The sequence below is a fragment of the Anabrus simplex genome, chromosome 1 (genome assembly GCF_040414725.1).
Source record: "Anabrus simplex isolate iqAnaSimp1 chromosome 1, ASM4041472v1, whole genome shotgun sequence".
Classification (NCBI taxonomy): Eukaryota; Metazoa; Arthropoda; class Insecta; order Orthoptera; family Tettigoniidae; genus Anabrus; species Anabrus simplex.
Window position 1 is genome coordinate 421,622,930 of NC_090265.1, and position 22,256 is coordinate 421,645,185.

Sequence of the window (22,256 nt, forward strand, 5' to 3'; positions counted from 1 at the left end):
ACAAGTTTGTTTTAGGATCCTCGATGTAAACTTCAGCATCTTTGCCCTTACAAGGAAGCTGACACAAGGTTTGACATGACTTGATTTCTCTTGTCATTTCTTTTCTTTCTAATATTTTCAAATTCTCTTCATTGTATTCCAGAGCCAAATGAGTTAAAACTTCCGTAAGTTCTTCATTCAGGTCTTGACAGGCTTGTAGGTGTTCATCGTCTACTTATAATCATTTTTTGGCAGTGTTGAAGTTTTGAATATGTTTTTCACAGCCAGTGTTTAGTAATCGTAAACCACAAACATTACTAGGAGAATAAATCATGTGATTTGGATTGTCATGGTGTAAACCAATTATTTGTTTTACTGTTGTTTGGAGAAGTTGATCGATTTGCTGGAGAAAGAAGGCTGGTATTTATCTAGTGGAGTACTTTGCAAGGGATAAATAATCTTGGGCCAAGTATATCAGTTAATTGGTTAATAATATTTAGTTACTGGTCCAGTTTTAGGAGATTGGAGACTACTAAGCTATTGAAGTCCTTTATTTATTTACACTGTTTATACCCACATTGGAGCACCATAATCAAGCCTTATACAACAAAGTCTTCAAGGAATAAGTTCAGCTTTTAATACTTGAAAACATTTTCCTTTCCCAAAACTTCTTCATTCTGGACGATATAACATACTGCTTACGCTGCGATATTTTTAGTGATAGTCTTATGTACTTGTTATTTAGAATCTGTTTCTCTTCTCTATTTTCAATTTGATCTTTAGTAACTTTCAGTTCATCTAAATCCATTTGTATTTCTTTAAACCATGTTTTTGTTTTGTTTTACTATTCCAAAAAAAATCAAAAAGTTGTTTCAGGAGTCTAGTATTTGGTAAGCAGTATATGTGTTCAAAGAATGCAATCCTCCATTTTTGCATCGTGTCAGTAATTGATTCAATTTGCTTGTAGAGTACTGAATTTGATAGAAGTCTCCACTGGCCATCAATCTGGTGGTTTTTATTAATAACTAGCAAGATACCCATGCTTCGCTACGGTATTATACTGAACTTTATAATTGAATGCTTAACGTTTTATATATAATCTGCCAAAATTCGCAATCTGACCCGTTTTCTGAGAGATTACGGCAAAGTTCCTCCCATTTTTCAATCTTTCTTTCCAGCAATCGATTTTGTACTTCCCGGGCTATGTCCAGGTATTCCACCCGGTCAGTTGGGTCCCTAAATTTTTGCTATGTTTCCCTGTAAGCAAATTTAATATGGATAAAATCTTTGAGGAGATCTGGCGTGGTGTTGTCTTGGTTGCCTTGGCGGTACTGAACCCACGGCCGGACTGCATTCGTAGCCATTACCCAGCCAGGACCCGTTTCCAGGGCAGTCCGCAAATTTTGACGATGGTCCAGAACATTATTATTATTATTATTAGGGTGGGTGATATTAGTTGAATTTAGGTTATTATTATTATTATTATTATTACATTATTATCAATATTATTATTATTATTATTATTATTATTATTATTGATGTTCTGGACCCCACAGCAAGATGCTAGACCGCTACTTGGCGGTAAATTACATCTGCCGCTATTGTCATTGCTGACAATGTGACCAACACCATTATCACGCTTAGGCAAGTGCGCGGAATTTTGGGGATACGAATTATATACTTCCATGTATTATTGACCTTATTATAGAGGTGAACAATTGCACAGTCAATATCATTCCTATCGTTTATTTCAAATGTGTTTAAATTTTGATTTATATGCCAGGATAATCTACTGTAATCTAACATTAAGTTCTCCCAAGGAAAAGATGGCTCTTGAAAACGAACCCAGGAATTAAAAATGATCGGTTTATGATCAGAATAAGTACATCATGAACAGTAAAATCAGTTGGTCTCAACTCCTTTTTCACCCCACTGCCGTTAAGTTGATTCCCCCCCCAAAGAAGGCATGTTTCTTTATGTTTAAAGGTGATTTCAAATACCAATGTTCACGTCTGTTACCTTCAGTTTTGAGATATAAGTATCCCCACAAAAAGAATTAACTTATTTTCACTTCTTTTCACACATCCCCCCGTTAAGTGAATTTTCCGGCAAACAATACTTGTTTCTTTAATAGTGAAGGATCTTCTAAATACCAATTATCACGACTCTAACATCTTCAGTTTTTGAGATATGTGTCCTCATAAAAGGAATTCAACTTCTTTTCACCCCCCCCCCCCCCAAGATTATTTCTCCCCAAAAACGCATTTTCCTTTGTTTCTAAAGGAGATCCAAACAACAATTTTAACGTCTGTAACAACTTTAGTTTTTATTAGATGTATGTATCCTCATACAATTAATTCAATTAATTTTTCAATTCTTTCACTCCCCCTCCCCCTTCATTGGATTTTTCGAGAATACATGTTTCTTTACTTTTAATGCAGATTCCAAATACCAGTTTTCACGTCTGCAAAATCTTTCGTTTTTACGTCTGTAACATTTTACGTTTCTGAGATATCTATAGATATAGTCTTTCTAAAAATTCACTCCAATTTGTCACTTCTTTTAACTCCCATTAATTGGATTTTCCAAAAACAAAAAAAATACGTGTAATCGAACACGGGTCCTCCGGGTAAGAGGCACGCACGCTACCCCTACACCACGGTGCCGGCTTGTATATATAATACCAGGTATTTCATTCCTTCATCTGTTCAATTGTTTTGCCATTCATATTGATCATGGATGTGTTATGAAGCTTTACATTTCTTATGTTTATGATCTTTTATTTTAAGGGGTTTACATTTAAGCCAATTGCAGGTAAACTACTAATTGTCATGTTAAGAAGTATTTGGAGTGATCTTCATCTTTCCCAACCAGTGCTTTGTCATCTGTGAATGCTATGTCCGGCTCCATGGCTAAATGGGTAGCGTGCTGGCCTTTGGTCACAGGGGTCCCGGGTTCGATTCCCGACAGGGTCGGGAATTTTTACCATAATTGGTTAATTTCACTGGCCCGGGGGCTGGGTGTATGTGTCGTCTTCATCATCATTTCATTTTCATCACGACGCACAGGTCGCGTACGGGGGTCAAATCAAAAGACCTGCATCTGGCGAGCTGAACTTGTCCTCAGACACTCTGGGCACTAAAAGCCATACGCCTTTTCATTTTTGTGAACGCTATAGCTGAAATTATTTCCATGCCGTCACACAATTGAAAACCATAAGCTTCAGCAATTTTGTTACCGGTAAGATCTTTGAGAATATTAAATAATGTAGGTGAAATTGGAGAGCCTTGTGCTATTCCTTTGTGCAGTTTTTATTCAGGTGATTTATCTATACCGCATTCTAATATTTTGCTATTTACTTTGATGAGGGCAATTACCAAGTCCCTTAAATTATTAGACATCATCATCATCCAAACCGAAACCAAACCCCATGGCGCAACAGCCCCGAAGGGCCATGGCCTACCAAGCTACCACTGCTCAGCTCGAAGGCCTGCAGATTACGAGGTGTTGTGTGGTCGGCACGATGAATCCTTGCAAGAGACTATCCTAATTTTTTCCATATTGAAAGTCTGTTAAAAGGAGAAAATTAAAACTTTGATTTCCAGCTATTTAATACGTTAAAAGCAATTATAAAATTAGGACCTGATCCTTATTTTATTACTTAATTGTTAAAACATAGGACATGTTTCGTTCATATTTTGAACATCTTTAGCTATAAATATTCTTACAAGGTTAAATTGATAACATTGTTCTAGAACTCACACTTATGGTTAGCCATTAAAAAACTTATCCATACTAAAAAAAATTCACAAAACCTCTTAAATATAAAGCTTTTATATATTATGTTGTCTTATTGAAAATAATATGACTATTAATTAAGTTTGAAACTTTAAAACCTTATTCTAGTATTTAAAATACATTGCCATTAGTTAGTCATAAGGGTAGCGTGCCTGCCTCTTACCTGGAGGCCCCGGGATCGATTCCCGGCCAGGTCAGGGATTTTTACCTGGACCTGAGGGCTGGTTGAAGGTCTACTCAACTTACATGATTAGAATTGAGGAGCTTTTGACGGTGAGATAGCAGCCCCAGTCCAGAAAGCTAAGAATAACGGCCGAGAGGATTCGTCGTGCTGACCAAACGAAAACCTCGCAATCTGCAGGCCTTCGGGCTGAGCAGCGGTCACTTGGTAGGCCAAGGCCCTTCAAGAGCTGTAGTGCCTTGGGGTTTGGTTTTTTTAATTAGTTAGTCTCTGTACAAGTACATTTACAGTCTGTTAAATTGCTGAATGTCTTAAAATTATTTGTTGTATACACATTAAAATTTTTGTTACAACTGGCGTAAACTTTTTCACATGTTGTACCATATGGAATTGAAATCTTAATACACTCTCAAAATAGCTGAGTTTAGGCGTGAATATTATTCTTTCCGTCCATAAAATGACAAAACTGATGCGGACTGATGATTATCGGTTATGAATTTTCTCCTACTTTAAATATTTAACGTCAAAATTTGTCGAATTCACAAATTGCTTGCAATCTTAACCAGTGTAGGGCAATCCTACAGACATAAGCAGGGACTCAGTCAGATGGTGACAGTCAAGCTTTGGTGATATGCAAGTGGTAATTTCATCCAAGTTTACATAAGTAAGTCTGTTGACATATCTGTAACACGATTTTTTTTCATAAGAATATGCTGAACGGTTTAAAAGTTGCAGAAACTAACCTTGAAAGACCAGCACTTACCCCTTCTACTCCTGCCTGCATTTACGCTAGTGCACTCAGCAGTTTGACGACTGCTTGTCATTCTACTTGCGCTCCTCGTGTTGTATATGTGTCTCCGTATCTGCGGGGCATAGGGAGGGGAGGTAACAGAGGGCGGCGTTCTAGCGAATGGCATGATTCGTGGCGGGGAATGTTCAGAAGTTGTGTAGGGGATGGGGGGTTGTGTATTTGTAGATTGACTCTTATTATAATCCGGGATAAAATTGTTTGTAAATTTTGTGCTATCGCATTTGAATGTTTGTATTAATTTAGGTATTTGTTCTATTAATGGGTTTTTATTTCTGTTTCGTTCTTCAGGTTTTTATCTCTATTGAAGTGTTTGTCTAGGTAGATATGTATCTTCTCCAGCTCATTCATTAATTTTCTTTTATCAACTTTTCTGATTATTTTAAAATCTTTTTCTATTGTAGTAAAATGGTGTTCTTTTTCTTGCTTATGATTACTCATACCAGAAAATTTGTTATGTTTAGCAGCATTTACATGTTCCAAATATCTAGTTATAAAACTTTTGCCAGTTCGGCCAACGTAAGAAAAACCACAATCCGAGCAAATCGGCTAATAGATTCCTGAACATTGGTATTTGCTGTTGCGTGAATTTTCACTGTTATGGTTGGAAAATATATTTCTATTTGTATTTTGTGTTCTAAATGCAATATTAATTTGCCATTTTTTGATCGGATTCGTGATTTGATATACCGTACTACTGGGTTGGTGAATGTAAATGTTGCGAATTTTGATTTTTTAGTTTTGATTGGAATAAGGTTAGTGGTCAGTTTTGTTTTCACTCTATTAATAATTTTGTTAACAACATCTATTTTATAACCATTGACAGAAGCTAGGTCTTTCATAAATTTAATTTGTTTCTCTAAACTATTATCAGAGAGTGGCATTTCAAAGGCTCTGTATATCAGACTAAAAAAAGTGGCTTGTTTCTGTGATTTTGGGTGTAGGGAATCTTTTTTGATAGCTATTGGAACATAAGATGGCTTGCTATAAATCTGAAAGTCAAATTTATTTTCTGTTTATGTTACTGTAATATCTCAAAAGTTTAACGAATTATTATTTTCTTCCTTCTTAGTGAATTTTACCCTTTGGTCTAGGTTATTTAAGAAGTTTAATATATTATTGCTGTCATTAAGTTTGCTATCTAAACAAAGGTATTGTCTACATATATCAACCACAAACATAGTCCTTTTATGCTTGTTTTTATTTTGCTGTGCTCTAGATGATCCATGTAAATATTGGCTAAAATTCTAGACGTGGGGTCTCCCATCCCCAAACACATTTGTTTGTCAATTTTATTGTTGAATGTGAAATAATTGTTGTTTAAATCAAAATTTAATAGATTTATAAACTCTTCTATTTTGCATGTACTGTTTGGTTAGATTAGACTTGATGATTTTGATGTTTCTTTAACAGGTATGCTTGGATACATATTGGTTATATCATAGGAACACATCCTGTGATGCGATTGTAAGCTGAAACTATTTAATTTTTCACAAAATTCAATTGAACCTACTGATCATGGAATCGCTGTTAAATTTGTAATGCTTCTTTAAAAATTGTTGTAAGAATTTTGAGATTTGTAAGTAGGACTTCCTCTACTATTGATTATAGGTCTAACAGGCATATTTGCTTTATGGATTTTAGGTAGAGCTTTAGCCGTTGGTAATTTGGGATTCATATTGATCATTTTTTTTCTATTCTTGTTCGTTAATTAGAAGAGTGTAATTTTTAAGTATATTCTTTAGATTCTTCTGAATTATATTTATAGGATCTTTGTTAGTTATTACATAATTATTATCCAAAAAAATGCTTCTGTTTTGTTATTGTAATCGCCTGCTTTAGTTAGTATTACATTGTTATTCTTAATTTTGGTTCTTAAACTATTGATTTGTTTAGATAGAGTAGAATCTTAATTGTTAATCAATTCTTGAACTAAAGTAGGAAGCTTCTTTTAGAAATCATACCTAGTATCATTTTGTGAATCTACTGGTTCTTGTCCTACATTAGACTCTGCTTCTTCTATTGTAGTTATCAAGTCTTCCATTATGTGTGGGTTAGGCCAGTTGAATTTAGATCCTTTATTGAGTAAACTTATTTCGTTCTCAGTGAATGTAGTGCTAGACAAATTTATCGTAGTAGGTACATCTTTTAAAGCTGGAGTGGATTTATTTATTCTTGTTGGCTGATCCTTCAAGTTTAATTTACTCTCATTAAGATGGAAAAGTTTGTTTTCTAAAGTCTTTTGTTTCTTATCTAGTATGTCAACAAGCTTCTCTCTAGCATACAGTTAGCAAACATTAAGAACAGATTCATAAATCTCAAGGTTATAATAGGTAAGATCTCAAAAGATATATGGTTTTTGAAGAAATGTTTATAAAAGACAAACTTATACCAAAATTTTTAAAGACCACACAAAGACGTAATTTATCAACACAAAACATAGTACACTCACAAAGCAAGGTGAATGAAATATGGCTGAAGGACGAAATAAAATGCATTATAGAAAATAATCTTTTTTGAACCTACAACTATACCGCACACATTTAGAAATTTCTCAGCAGTTATCCCCTTTAGAATGGGGTTCAATTCAAGGAGAAGCTACAGTCCTTTTAAACAAACATGATTACATTAACAAACCAGAAGCTTTTTTTTTAAATAATAATTATGTAACAACTAACAAAAACCCAATAAATAAAATTCAGAAGAACCTAAAGAATATACTTAAAAATTCCACTTTTCTAATTAATGAACAAGAGTATTAAAAAATGATCAGTATGAATCCCAAATATCCGAGTCTGAAAAACAAATTAACTGACTGTGTACTCAGTGAACCTGAATTTAGCGAGTTTGATATCTTATGTTTCACTGAAACTTGGTTACCTGATTTTGTCTCGCACAGTGAACTTCCATTCTCGTCTAACTTTTCAGTGTTCCGTAAAAACAGAGGTACCGGTAAGCGTGAGGGTGGTGTAATGATTGCAGTAAGTAATAAACTTAAAGCCCGTCACAGGCCCGACCTAGAAACTAAGTGTGAGATAACCTGGGTTGAAATTACAATCCCCAGAAGTAAAAACTTAGTAGTTGGCAGCTTCTACCGCCCACCCTCCGGTGATATCACAGTGTTAGAAAATTGCTTTAATTCAACGGTTTTGGCTCTAAATAAATCCAACGATATTGTGCTAATCGGTGATTTCAATTCGCACATATCCTGGCAATCTACAACCACTGGAACAGTAACCGACCCTGTGGACTCATTTATTTTGTCTGATTTCATAAACGGTCTTCATCTACATCAGTTCTGCTTAAAACCCACCAGAAATCTGGCAACATTGGACCTCCTCTTCTCTACAGTAACTAGTGTTAGTGTATCTGTTGGCAGAAACATTCTTAGCGCTGACCATAACTCAATCGAGGCTACCCTCAGCTTACCTGCTTGTCAACATAAAGACTTCCCACCCGCTGCGAGGCAAACATTCCCGCTCTGGAGTAAAGTGGACTGGCTAGTCGTCAACCAGGACTTGTCATCCCTCCCGTGGTGCTGGTTATCAGCTGAGCGTGACGTCAATAGTGCGGTTTCCCTGTTTGAGGATTTAATATTTACCACCATTAAACAGCATGTACCTTTCTCCAAACCCAGAACACACAAATATCCCTCCTGGCTGAGTGCCAAAACTAAACTGCTACTAAAGAACAAAACCCGTGCGTGGTCACTCTGGAAGTCTATCCCCAATTCACACACGTATAATACTTTTAAACACCTCAGGAAAATCTCAAAATCGCATCTTAAAAATGACTACAACCGGCACATCACTTCTATAACTGGAAACCTTAAAAACAACCCTAAAAAGTTCTGGACCCTAATTTCGTCACGCACAAAGTCACCCCGGATACCACTCAATCTTAAACTACATAGTGATGATGTCCCAACTGAATTAAGGTCTCAAAAATTCAATGAGTACTTTCGCTCTACCTTTAGCCCTCCTGCACCTATCACAGAACTACCACAGATCAATAGTGTTTGCAGTTACTCACTGTCACAAATATCAACGACCCCTAACGAAGTACAAAATATTCTCAATAGTCTCCCAACAAACCGCTCCACCGGGCCCAATGATATTAGCCCTATATTCCTCAAAAATACTTCTGCATCTCTCTGTGCACCGTTATCTACAATTTTAAACCTGTGTATGGCTACTGGTACATTCCCCGACAGCTCGAATCAAGCTGATATCACACCTATTTTCAAATCTGGCAACAAATATGATATCTCATCGTACCGCCCAATATCTATCATTCCAATACTATCCTCTGTCCTCGAAAGAATAATCCACCACCGTCTCCTCTTTTTCACACAGCCGTACATATCTGAAGAACAACACGGATTCACTCCCGGAAAATCATGCCTCACTAACCTCCCTGTTCTCAATCACCACATCATTTCAGCAATGGAAAATAAATCTCAGTTAGATGCAATCTATATAGATCTGGCCAAGGCATTCGACTCAGTGGATCATACACTTCTTCTTCATAAGCTCGCTACCAGATTTAATACCCATGGCTCCGTCTTGTCATTGATAACAAGTTTCCTCTCCGGCAGAAAACAAAGAGTGGTACTCCCTGAATCTGCCTCATCATGGTTATCTGTGTTATCAGGAGTATGTCAGGGCAGTATTCTGGGACCCCTACTCTTTGTTCTCTATATCGATGACATAATTTTTTGCACCCGAAATAGTCAGTGTTCCCTCCTCTTGTACGCCGATGACCTGAAAATCCTAAGAGAAGTGTCTACGCCTGATGACTGTGATGAATTACAGACTGTTCTCAATTCGTGTGGTGACTGGTTTAAGAAATGGAATCTTTCTCCCAATTTTAAGAAGTGCAATACTATCTCCTTTTCATTGCTAAAGCAAGGAACGAACACTGCATATACCATCCACGGAAATACATTGCAATCGGCTTCTCAGGTAAGAGACCTAGGTGTTATAATAGACTGTAAACTAACCTTCTCTGCTCACATTCACTCCATAAAATCCCGTGCTATGCGTACTGTAGGCATTCTTTACAGGTTTACTGAAATTAATGATATTAACGCCTTAAATTTATACTTTGTCTCGTATGTTCTCCCCATTATTGACTTTTGTTCCCCTATTTGGTCCTCATCTGCTATCACAAACATATCTCAACTAAATAGTATTTTTAACTTTTTCACTTTCATTGTTAAGACTCGCAATCCTGTTTTTAAGAACAAAACTAAATCTGACATTATGAACTACCTGGGTATACTTGACCTGAGAGCCGTTTACAGTTCTCTGATCTATGTTACCTTCCCATAATAATCAATGGCTACACCAAATGTAATTCTATTCCAGCGTACTTCCCTATACACGTTCCTCCCCGCCCTACACGCAACCGGCGCACCCATCATGTGTCCCATCCGCGCCTAACCTTACAACAACTCTCAATCTTCCACCGTCTCCCTACACCTGGTAATTCACTACCCGATATCGACATATTCACACCTTTCTCATCCTTCAAACAAAAAATTAAAAGATTCCTTTGAAGTCCTCTCCAGGTTTTCACTTTTTTCCGCCCACCAACCCTTGACCTTTCTTCTTCCTAATTTCTGAAACCGACACTTGCCAGTTACCGTTGTCATTGTTGTTACATTGTTACTGTTAAAATTGTTAATTATTGTAAATAAATAAATAAATAAATCCAACAGCTAAAGCTCTACCTAAAATCCATAAAGCAAATATGCCTGTTAGACCTATAAAACTAGCCTGCAAAAAACAACTTTTTTTGTGTGGTAAGAGGGAAAATAGGTGGGTTTTATGAATTACTTAACGCAGAATTCGGGGAAAGAATTAGTTTTGCCGTATCACGTCTGGTTTAATGCCAATTTTACAAAATGTTATTTTGTTCTTACTTAAAATTGTTGATACTTAGTATTGATATATTAATGTAAATTTCAGCTTGCAAAACGTAATCATATTTTGCGTGCATTAAATACATATACATTTTGCCTTGTAAGCAAGTAGATGGTTTGCATTATATTTTGAATGTATACTGAAATTCGTGAAACTGAAGCATAAAACGCCTATTTAGTTTCGGCTGTACAGTTCCTTTTAAATTAATATAACCGTACCTTGAATAAAAATGACATGGTTAAACATACATAGCTTTGTTGCTTACATTATGAGCAGGTTAGATTCACACCTACGTCTTTTCCCGTTTTCCGTGGAATTTCCGGGTTTTTGAAGTTCTTGAATGATCTCTAGAAGGGTCGTCTCGTGCAATCGACCAACAGTAATTGGCCATCATATTCACATCCCAACGTCCCTTATAGCGTCATTCTGCATCTTAGAGATCCTGGTTAAACCTTTCACCCTGTTCTTCACTGACAGCTCCTAAATTTGGAGGGAAATAATCCAGATGCAAAGCTAAAAAATGAAGTTTAAGGCTCATATTACAACCGAGTTCTTTAAACTTTACCAACATTTTTCTTATAATTTCTTTGTATTGAGGGTCCTTAATGTTGCCAAGGAATTTAGCCACTACATCTTTGAATGCGTTCCATGCCTCTTTCTCAATTTTGGTCATCATGTCTGTGAAATGTTTATCCTTCATCAGTTTACGAATGTGTGGTCCATCAAATACGCCTTCTTTAATTTTTGCATCTGATAATGAGGGAAATTTAGTGGATAAATATTGGAAGCATAGGCTACTTTTATCTAATGCTTTGACATACTGTTTCATCAATCCTAATTTGATGTGCAAGGGTGGAAGTATAATTTTTTCACGGTCAATAAGACTTACATTCAAAACATGTTTGGATCCTGGTTGTAGTTGTTTCCTTTCTGGCCAATTCACTGTATTTCAATGTTTATTCTGTGCCCCGCTATCCCATTCGCATATGAAACAGGGAAATTTTGTATTGTCTTTTTGTTGTCCCAGCAACAATCCAATGATCTTCAAATCACCGCAAATTTGCCACCCATGTTCGTGATATTTAACTTTTTAAAGCACCAACGTTAAGGTCTCGTAGCTTTCAGACATTTTTGTGGAGTGTGCAAGGAAACTGCTTTATCAGTCCATCGTAAACATTGCATAAGGGCTGGGGCCTTTAACACGTCTGTTTATTCAAGTGGTCTAAGATGAAAGACAAACGCTCAACTGTCCTGTCTTCAATCCTACATACCTCGCGGTCTGTTGCGTATCTGGGGGAGTTTGTTATGAATTTACCAGGAAACCACCAACTACAAAATGAACATTTAGACAGAAATAAACCTACAATAATATGCAAACAACAACAAATCAAACCACATAATTGTATTCTAAAAAAAGTTGCACAAGAACAACTCTCAACATTACATCTAACAAATTCATACAGATATTAAAATACCAAATTGCGTCAAAACTAGACGTGATAGGAAAAAGATAGCATCATTTTCGGAATCAGGGCAGCGATTTCCATAAGAATTACATATTTTCTATTTTACCGCAAAATCATGTTGGCTAGTGTAATCAATAGTAGAGGAAGTCCTACTTATAAAATCTCAAAATTCTTACACCAATTTTTAAAGAAACATTACAAATTTAACAGCAATTCCATGATCACTGATCATTCAATTGAATTTTGTGAAAAATTAAATAGTTTCAGCTTACAATCGCATCACAGGATGTGTTCCTATGATATAACCGATATGTATCGAAGCATACCTGTTAAAGAAACCTTCGAAATCATCAAGTCTAGTCTAACCAAACAGGCCAAGTTAAGTACATGTGAAATAGAAGAGTTTATAAATCTATTAAACTTTGTTTTAAACAACAATTATTTCACATTCAACAATAAAATTTACAAACAGATGTGTTTGGGGATGGGAGACCCACATCTAGAATTTTAGCCAATATTTACATGGATCATCTAGAGCACAGCAAAATAAAAACAAGCATAAAGGACTATGTTTATGGTTGATATATGTAGACGATACCTTTGTTTAGATAGCAAACTTAATTACAGCAATAATATATTAAACTTCTTAAATAACCTAGACCAAAGAGTAAAATTCACTAAGGAGGAAGAAAATAATAATTCGTTAAACTTTTGAGATATTACAGTAACACAAACAGAAAATAAATTTGACCTTCAGATTTATAGAAAGCCATCTTACGTAACAATAGCTATCAAAAAAGATTCCCTACACCCAAAATCACAGAAACAAGCCACTTTTTTTAGTCTGATATACGGAGCCTTCGAAATGCCAATCTCTGATAATAGTTTAAAGAAACAAATTAAATTTATAAAAGACCTAGCTTCTGTCAATGGTTATAAAATAGATGTTGTTAACAAAATTATTAATAGAGTGAAATCAAAACTGACCACTAACCTTATTCCAATCAAAACTGAAAAACCAAAATTCGCAACATTTACATTCACCAACCCAGCAGTATGGTATATCAAATCACGAATCCGATCAAAAATCGGCAAATTAATATTGCATTTAGAAGACAAAATACAAATAGAAATATATTTTTCACCCATAATAGTGAAAATTCAAGCAATAACAAATACCAAAGATCAGGAATCTATAAGCTGATTTGCTCGGATTATGGTTTTTCTTACATTGGCCGAACTGGCAGAAGTTTTATAACTAGATATTTAGAACATGTAAATGCTGCTAAACATAACAAATTTTCCGCTATGAGTAATCATATGCAAGAAAAAGAACACCATTTTACTACAATAGAAAAAGATTTTAAAATAATCAGAAAAGTCGATAAAGGAAAATTAATGAATGAGCTGGAAAACATACATATTTACTTAGACAAACACTTCAATAGAGATAAAAACCTGAACGACAAAATAGAAATTTAAAAAACCATTAATAGAACAAATACCGAAATTAACACAAACATTCAAACTCGATAGCACAAAATTTACATACAGTTTTATCCCAGATAATAAGAAGAGACAATCTATGAATACACAAACCCCCACCCCCTACACAACTTCTGAACATTTCCCTCCACGAATCACGCCATTCGCTAGAACGCCGCCCTCTGTTACCTCCCCTCCCTATGCCCCGCAGATACAGAGACACATATTCAATACGAGGAGCGCAAGTAGAATGACAAGCAGTCGTCAAACAGCTGAGTGCACTAGCGTAAACGCAGGCAGGAGTAGAAGGGGTAACTGCTGGTCTTTCAAGGTTAGTTTCTTCAACTTTTAAACCGTTCAGTATATTCTTATGAAAAAAAATCATGTTACAAATATGTCAACAGACTTACTTATGTAAACTTGGATGAAATTATCACTTGCATATCACCAATGCTTGACTGTCACCATTTGACTGTGTCCCTGCTTACGTCTGTAGGATTGCCCTACACTGGTTAAGATTGCAAGCAATTTGTGAATTCGACAAATTTTGACGTTAAATATTTAAAGTAGGAGAAAATTCATAACCGATAATCATCAGTCCGCATCAGTTTTGTCATTTTATGGATGGAAAGAATAATATTCACGCCTAAACTCAGCTGTTTTGAGAGTGTATTAAGATTTCAATTCCATATGGTACAACATGTGAAAAAGTTTACGCCAGTTGTAACAAAAGTTTTAATGTGTATACAACAATAATAATTTTAAGACATTCAGCAATTTAACAGATTGTAAATGTTCTTATACAGAGACTAACTAATGGCATTGTATTTTAAATATTAGAATAAGGTATTAAACTTTCAGACTCAATAAATAGTCATATTATTTTCAATAAGACGGCGTAATATATAAACACTTTATATTTAAGAGGGTTTTCTTTAAGTTTATTATGGATAAGTTTGTTAATGGCAAACCATAAGTGTAAGTTCTAGAACAATGTTATCAATTTAACCTTGTAAGAATATTTATAGCTGAAGATGTTCAAAATATGAACGAAACATGCCCTATGTTTTAACAATTAAACGATAAAATAAGGATGAGATCCTAATTTTATAATAGCTTTTAATGTATTGAATAGGTGGAAATCAAAGTTTTATTGTTCTCCTTTTAACGATGAATCCTCTTGGCTGTTTTATTTCTTGACTATATAGACCGAGGCCGCCTTCTTACCATCGGATGGCACCTCATTTGTAATCACGTAGGCTGAGTGGACCTTGAACCAGCCCTCAGAACCAGGTAAAAATCCCTGACCTGGCTAGGAATCAAACCAGGGCCTCCGTGTAAGAAGCAGGATTGCTACCCATACACCGTGGGGCCGGCACCACCATCATCATCATTCCTCTTGTCCACTTTGACCTTGATCTTGGGTTGGGTTGTGGATCATTGATCTCCATCTCTGCCTGTCTGTCCACCATTCTTCACCAATGACATCTTGAAAGTTTGCCACTCTCTTCCTTAGGTCTTGTTCAACATGTCAGTATTATTTAGACATCTTGTAGTATGCTCATGGCCTGCTCTGTTGTATGCCTGTAAAATATCCAGGAAGTAATGCAGCAATCCTTTTTATTTTTCTTGGCATTTTTAAGACTGCCATTGGTAATAGATATGTTGTTTTGTGTGCCTGGGATTATAACAAATCCTTGTTGGTGATTATAGAATCTTTAATTATTTTTCAATCACTTTCTCAATAACACATCTTATTACAGAGAAAATAGAATTACAATATGAAGTTACTTTTTATCTCCACCCTTAAAATGAATACTTTCTTAGAATCTTTAATTATTTTTCAATCACTTTCTCAATAACACATCTTATTAGAGAGAAAATAGAATTACAATATGAAGTTACTTTTTATCTCCACCCTTAAAATGAATACTTTCTTGCTGTCTTAAAAACTTCTGTCACCTTTTAAATTTCACCAACTAGCATAATATCTCACTAGTCAGCAATTCCTTTAAAGTACAAATAATAATCTGGTCAGGACCAGGAGATATATCTGCTTTAATTTGGTTGAGAGCAATACAGTATTTCTCTCTTTTTCTTTCTTTATTTCTTTCTTTCACATCAATTTCAATATCTTCTACATTACAGACAGGATCTCGTAATAGCAAAGTTGTAAGCTCATTTTCTCTCCCAAATAAATGCAGAAAATGTTAATGGATTTCAGTATACCGGTATTTCAGACTATATTACATCTTTCATTATAATATAAATATTGAACCTCTTTGTACTGATATTTTCTTTCATTATTTTCCCATTTCCATTTTGCTACCTTACTATGATTGCTCAATTTAGAGAAAGAATTGATATTTGTTTGCTGCTTCTTTCTTTCATCACAATATCATAGAGCTGAGTGCTTTGGTCTTGATAGTGAAAGAACCACTTTTGCCAGAAATAAATATATTTCACAAGATATGGATTCATATAATTCAATACAATTCTTTTTACAACAACATGTTGTAATTTATTTTCAAATTCTGTTATCTCTGATGGTTTTCCTTTCTGAATGGACTGAATATTAACACAGCCATCATTAATTTGGTCACTCAGATTCTAGAAATCTTGGTGATGAGTTTCTGGAATACTTCTTGAAATATTTCCTGAAGTATCATACTTTGTAATAGTATTTTTCGTATGGATTTCTGGATAGGCCTTGCTAATATGGCTACCAACACTTTTAAATAATCTTCCACAATAATAACACTTCTGAGTATGCTCCTTAATACTATGACTAATTTGTGTAACATATTATCAGTAGACACACATGGTTGAAAAGTAGTTACTTTCACTGGTAGAGACATTTTAGAATAAAATAATAATATAAATATTATGCTTATATTTAGTAGTATAGACATTAGATTAAAATAATAATAATAATAATATAATATAATGCTTATCATAAATTTCATTGCTAAGATGTTTATAGCAGCTGTATTAAATAGTGGAATAATTTATAAATGTAATAAATTTAGTAAGATTAACACATAAAATTTTATAGTATGATCATACCTTAATGACTTCCTGTGAATGTATTTCCAACTACAAAAACACTGTATGATGAAAGCTGCTAAATATCTTGAGTCACTTCTAAGTGTAGTGAGGAGGGCCCAATGACTGTCCATGTATGATGCACACTAAATAATTCCAGTATTTTAAACCGTATAGATAACAGAACTGTCCAGAAAAGATTATTATTATTATTATTATTATTATTATTATTATTATTATTATTATTATTATTATTATTATTATTATTATTATTATTATTATTATTATGGAAGAAAAGTCACTTCATAAGCACTTTATATACAATGATTCTTTAATGTAGTGACGGTAAATTGAAAATAAAGTGTAATATCAGAATTGAAGCAATTTATGAGAAACTACTGAGATTTAATATAATTGTACGAAACAGTCTGCAAGTTCCCTGTTTATCAGATCATAATTTTCAATTTTAATTTTCAGTTATATTTAGCCTATTATGTGTAGTTCAGTACCATAAAAATCAAGAATGACTGAATCAGTTATGATACAGATTTCTTTCCCATAATGAATAGTTTTAAGACTTTAAAGGAATATGGTATTTCATAACAAATTCCAACACGAAACTTGAGCAGTGAACGTATAAATTGTGCACATAGGTAAACCTCATTTGCAGTAAGTGCATTGAATTAAATATTATGTGCATCATCTTGTTGAAATATGATCCTTTAGTAAAATAATAACCTCCTATTAGAATATGCTACTATTTAAAAATCTTTGACAAAAGATAGTCAATCAATCACTACTGATCTGCATTTAGGGCAGTTGCCCAGGTGGCAGATTCCCTATATGTTGTTTTCCTAGCCTTTTCTTAAATGTTTGCAAAGAAATTGGAAAATTATTGAACATCTCCCTTGGTTATTCCAATCCCTAACTCTCCTTCCTATAAACATATATTTGCCCCAATTTGTCCTCCTGAATTCCAGCTTTATCTTCATATTGTGATCTTTCCTACTTTTAAAACACCACTCAAACTTAATCGTCTACTGATATCATTCCACGCTATCTCTCCACTGACAGCTCGGAACACACCACTTAATTAGAATAATAACAGTAAGTTATTTATTAAATTGACCACCTAATCAATACAATAAGTCATTGTCTTGGATGATTTACATTGATCTATTAACTAAATACAGTAGAGTCTCGCTCAACCAACCTTCGCTTATCCGACATTCCGTGTTATCTGACACTGGTAGGCTTAATTTGCAGTCATGCGGTAGGACCGGTTTTTTCTCAAGGACAGGTGCAGCGAGTTTTCAGTCATTGTTCAGTGTAGTATTAGTTGGGTGCGGATGTTATAGTTTTCATATCCTCAGTGAGTGTGGTGAGTAAACGGAAGAAAGTGGTTATTTCTGTGCAAGACAAGTTGAGTGGGTTAAAAAGACTGGACAAAGGGGAAACTCTTCAAAAAGTGGCTTTAGATTATGGTGTTGGACGTGTTACAGTGGGAGACTGGAAATGTAAGAGGGAAGAAATTGAAAAGTGATGCTCTACCAGAGCAACAAGTGATGCACTGAAAATTAGAAAAGCAATGAAAAACGTGAGTAGGAAAAAGTGAGTGAAGCACTATTTCTTTGCTTCACTCAAAACCGGAAAAAGGGCCTGTCAATAACTGGTCTCATTCTGCAAAAAATGGCGGTGTATTTCCAGAAGGAGTTTAATGAAGAGGACCCTAATTTTATTGAGAGTGTTGGGTGGCTTGATCGGTGGAAAAAACGGTACGGCATTGGGCAGCTTAATATCTGTGGAGAAAAACTGTCAGCTAAATCCGATGAGGTTGTGAAATTTAAAAGGGAATTTCAGGAAATAATTCTTGCTGAAGGATTAACCGGTGATCAGATTTTTAATTGTGATGAGACTGGGCTCAATTTTAAGATGCTGCCATCAAAACTCTCGCAGCCCAAAACCAAGACGTCTGCACCTGGCTACAAGCGTAGTAAGAAAAGTGTTACTGTTCTTGCCTGTAGTAATGTTACTGGGAACTTAAGAGCAAAATTGCTTATGATAGGTAAAGCAAAGAAGCCTAGGACATTAAAAAAACTTTTCTGTTAAAGCTCTTCCAGTCCATTACACAAATTAGAAGGCTGCGTGGATGTCTGCTGACTTCTTAAAAGACTGTTCTTTACACAGTTCCAGATGTGGGAACATTTCAAGCTTCAAACAATCTCCCTACAAAAGCTCTCCTACTAGACAATGCTCCATCACACCCAAATGAAAAGCCATTTATAAAAGGTGACATCAAAGTCATGTTCATCCCTCCTAACTTGACGTCATTATGCCGCCAATGGACCAAGGTGTGCTGGAAACATTGAAGAGGAAATATTGGCAGAAACTCCTTTCATCCCTGATAGAGAAAGTGGACAATAGCAACGACATGGATAGAAAAGTTAAGACGAAACAACGTGAAAGATGTGGCATACTGGACAGCGCAGTCTTGAGAAGAAGTTGAAACAACGACATTAGGAAGTCTTGGAACATATTGTTGAGTGAGTTTGAACTTCGAGAGCAGGTGGTACAAGAAGACTTGGAAAACATTGTTCCCTTACTGAATTTCATTCCTAGCTGTGAGGATGCTACGACTCAAGATGTGAGTAAGTGGTGTGCACAAGATCAGCTGTTTGAACTAATTGACCCTGATATAATTGGTTTTGTGAATGCTAACGAAAACGAGGATGATGAACAAGAACGAGGCATTGCAGAAGAAAAGGAGAAAACGATGACTCACAGTGAAGGATTATTGTCGATGGCGGGATCTTGCAGCAAGAAAACGTGAATCAGCAGGCAAGCAGACATTGTTGACAAGTTTCTTTTCGTAAGACATTTGAAATGTTTTTGATCAATACTGCATGTACTGTACAATTGAATTGATAAGGCAATAAATAGATGATCATAAAACATAGTAATACAGTATAGCCTTCCTGTTTGTTTTAGTTCGTTTTCAAAGATATTCTGTATTATCCGACATTTTCGGTGATCCGACGTACTCCAGGTCCCGTTTAGGTCGGATAATCGAGACTCTACTGTAAATATTAAATAACTTACTGTTATTACTCTAATCAAATATCATCAATACAGATCAAAATGATATTTATTAGATGTAACACACCACTTAGTCGAGCAGCTCGTCTCCTTTCTCCCAGGTCTTTCCAGCCCAAACTTTGCAACATTTTTGTAAGGCTACTCTTTTGTCAGAAATCACCCAGAACAAATCAAGCTGCTTTTCTGTGGATTTCTTCCAATTCTCGTATCAAGTAATCCTGGTGAGGGTCCCAAACACTGGAACCATACTCTGTTTGGTGTCTTACCAGAGATTCACATGCCATTTCCTTTACATCCTTACTATAACCCCTAAATACCCTAATAACCATGTGCAGAGATCTGTACCCTTTATTTACAATCATATTTATGTGATTACCCCAATGAAGATCTTTCCTTATATCAACACCTAGATACAATGATCCCCAAAGAGAACTTTCACCCCATCAGCGCTGTAATGAAAACTGAGAGGAGTTTTCCTCTTTATGAAACTCACAACCTGACTTTTAACCCTGTTTATCATACCGTTGCCTACTGTCCATCTCACAACATTATCAAGGTCATTTTGCAGTTGCTCACAATCTTGTATATTAAAATTAAGACTATTAGGCAGTACCATATGGCTGATAAAACCAGCATGAGGGAGTTTTTAAAAAGTAATTATGATCGGTGGAAAAAAAGTATATAAAAATGTAAACAGACTCTGGGATGGGTTTAAAGCAATTGTTGAGGAATTGAAAAATAGGTTTGTACCTTTAAAGATGGCAAGGAATGGTAAAGATCCACTATATTATAGCAGAGTAGTAAACAGACTAAGAAGGAGGTGCAGGTTGGAAAGAAATAGAGTTAGAAATGGCTGTGGAAGTAAGGAGAAATTGAAGGAACTTGCTAGAAAATTGAATCTAGCAAAGAAGTCAGGTAAGGATAACATGATGGCAAGCATAATTGGCGGCCATACAAATTTTAGTGGAAAATGGAAGAGTATGTATAGGTACTTTAAGGCCGAAACAGGTTCCAAGAAGGATATTCCAGGAATCATTAATGAACAAGGTGAGTGTGTATGCCAGGATCTTCAAAAGGCAGAAGTATTCAGTCAGCAGTATGTATACATTGTTGGTTACAAGGATAATGTCCAGATAGAGGAGGTGACTAATACTAAAGAAGTATTAAAATTTACCTATAACAACAATGACATTTACTGTAAGATAAAAAAAGGTGAAAACTAGAAAAGTAGCTAGAATTGATAAGGTTTCTGGGGATATACTAAAGACAATGGGTTGGGATATAGTACCATATCTGAAGTACTTATTTGATTATTGTTTGCATGAAGGTGCTATACCAAACGAATGGAGAGTTGCTACAGTACCCCTGTGTATAAAGGAAAGGGTGATAGACAAAAAGCTGAAAATTGCAGGCCAGTTGGTTTGACATGCATTGCATGTAAACTTTGCGAAAGCTTTATTTCTGATTATATAAGACATATTTGCAAAATGAATAACTGGTTTGATAGAAGGCAGTTTGGGTTTAGGAAAGGTTATTCCACTGAAGCTCAACTTGTAGGATTCCAGCAAGATATAGCAGATATCCTGAATTTAGGATGTCAGTTGTACTGTATTGCGATTTACCTATCTAAGGCATTTGATAGGATATATCATGGGAGACTACTGGCAAAAATGAGTGCAGTTGGACTTAACAAAAGAGTGACTGAATAGGTGGCTATGTTTCTAGAAAATAGAACTCAGAGAATTAAGAGTAGGCGAAGCTTTATCTGACCGTAATAATAATTAAGAAGGGAATTCCTCAAGGCAGTATTATTGTACCTTTTTGTTTGCTTATATATATCAATGATATGTGTAAAGAAGTGGAATCAGAGATAAGGCCTTTTGCAGATGATGTTATTCTGTACAGAGTAATAAATAAGTTACAAGATTGTGAGCAACTGCAAAATGACCTTGATAATGTTGTAAGATGAACGGTAGGCAATGGTATGATGATAAACGGGGTTAAAAGTCAGGTTGTGAGTTTCACAAATAGGAAAAGTCCTCTCAGTTTTAATTATGTGTTAATGGGGTGAAAGCTCCCTTTGCGGGTCATTGCAAATACCTAGGTCTTAATATAAATATAGGAAAGATCTTCATTGGGGTAATCACATAAATATGATTGTAAATAAAGGGTACAGATCTCTGCACATGGTTATGAGGGTATTTAGGGGTTATAGTAAGGATGTAAAGGAAAGGGCATATAAGTCTCTGGTAAGACCCCCAACTAGAGTATGGTTCCAGTGTATGGGACCCTCACCAGGATTACTTGATTCAAGAACTGGAAAAAATCCAAAGAAAAGCAGCTTGATTTGTTTTGGGCGATTTCCGACAAAAGAGTAGCCTTACAAAATTGTTGCAAAGTTTGGGCTGGGAAGACTTGGGAGTAAGGAGCCGAGCTGCTTGACTAAGTGGTATGTTTGCAAGTAATCAGCT

At 35.3% G+C, this 22,256-nt stretch overlaps 1 protein-coding gene across 1 annotated transcript in view; it reads left to right on the forward strand.

Moving 5' to 3' along the window:
* Positions 1-22,256, forward strand: part of LOC136871708 (uncharacterized) — a 245,700-nt gene that overhangs the window by 201,495 nt on the left and 21,949 nt on the right. Inside the window, exons 16-17 of the mRNA XM_068227141.1 lie at positions 6,180-6,233; positions 19,309-19,515. Of these exons, the coding sequence (XP_068083242.1) occupies positions 6,180-6,233; positions 19,309-19,515 (261 nt within the window). The remainder of the gene's footprint in view (positions 1-6,179; positions 6,234-19,308; positions 19,516-22,256) is intronic.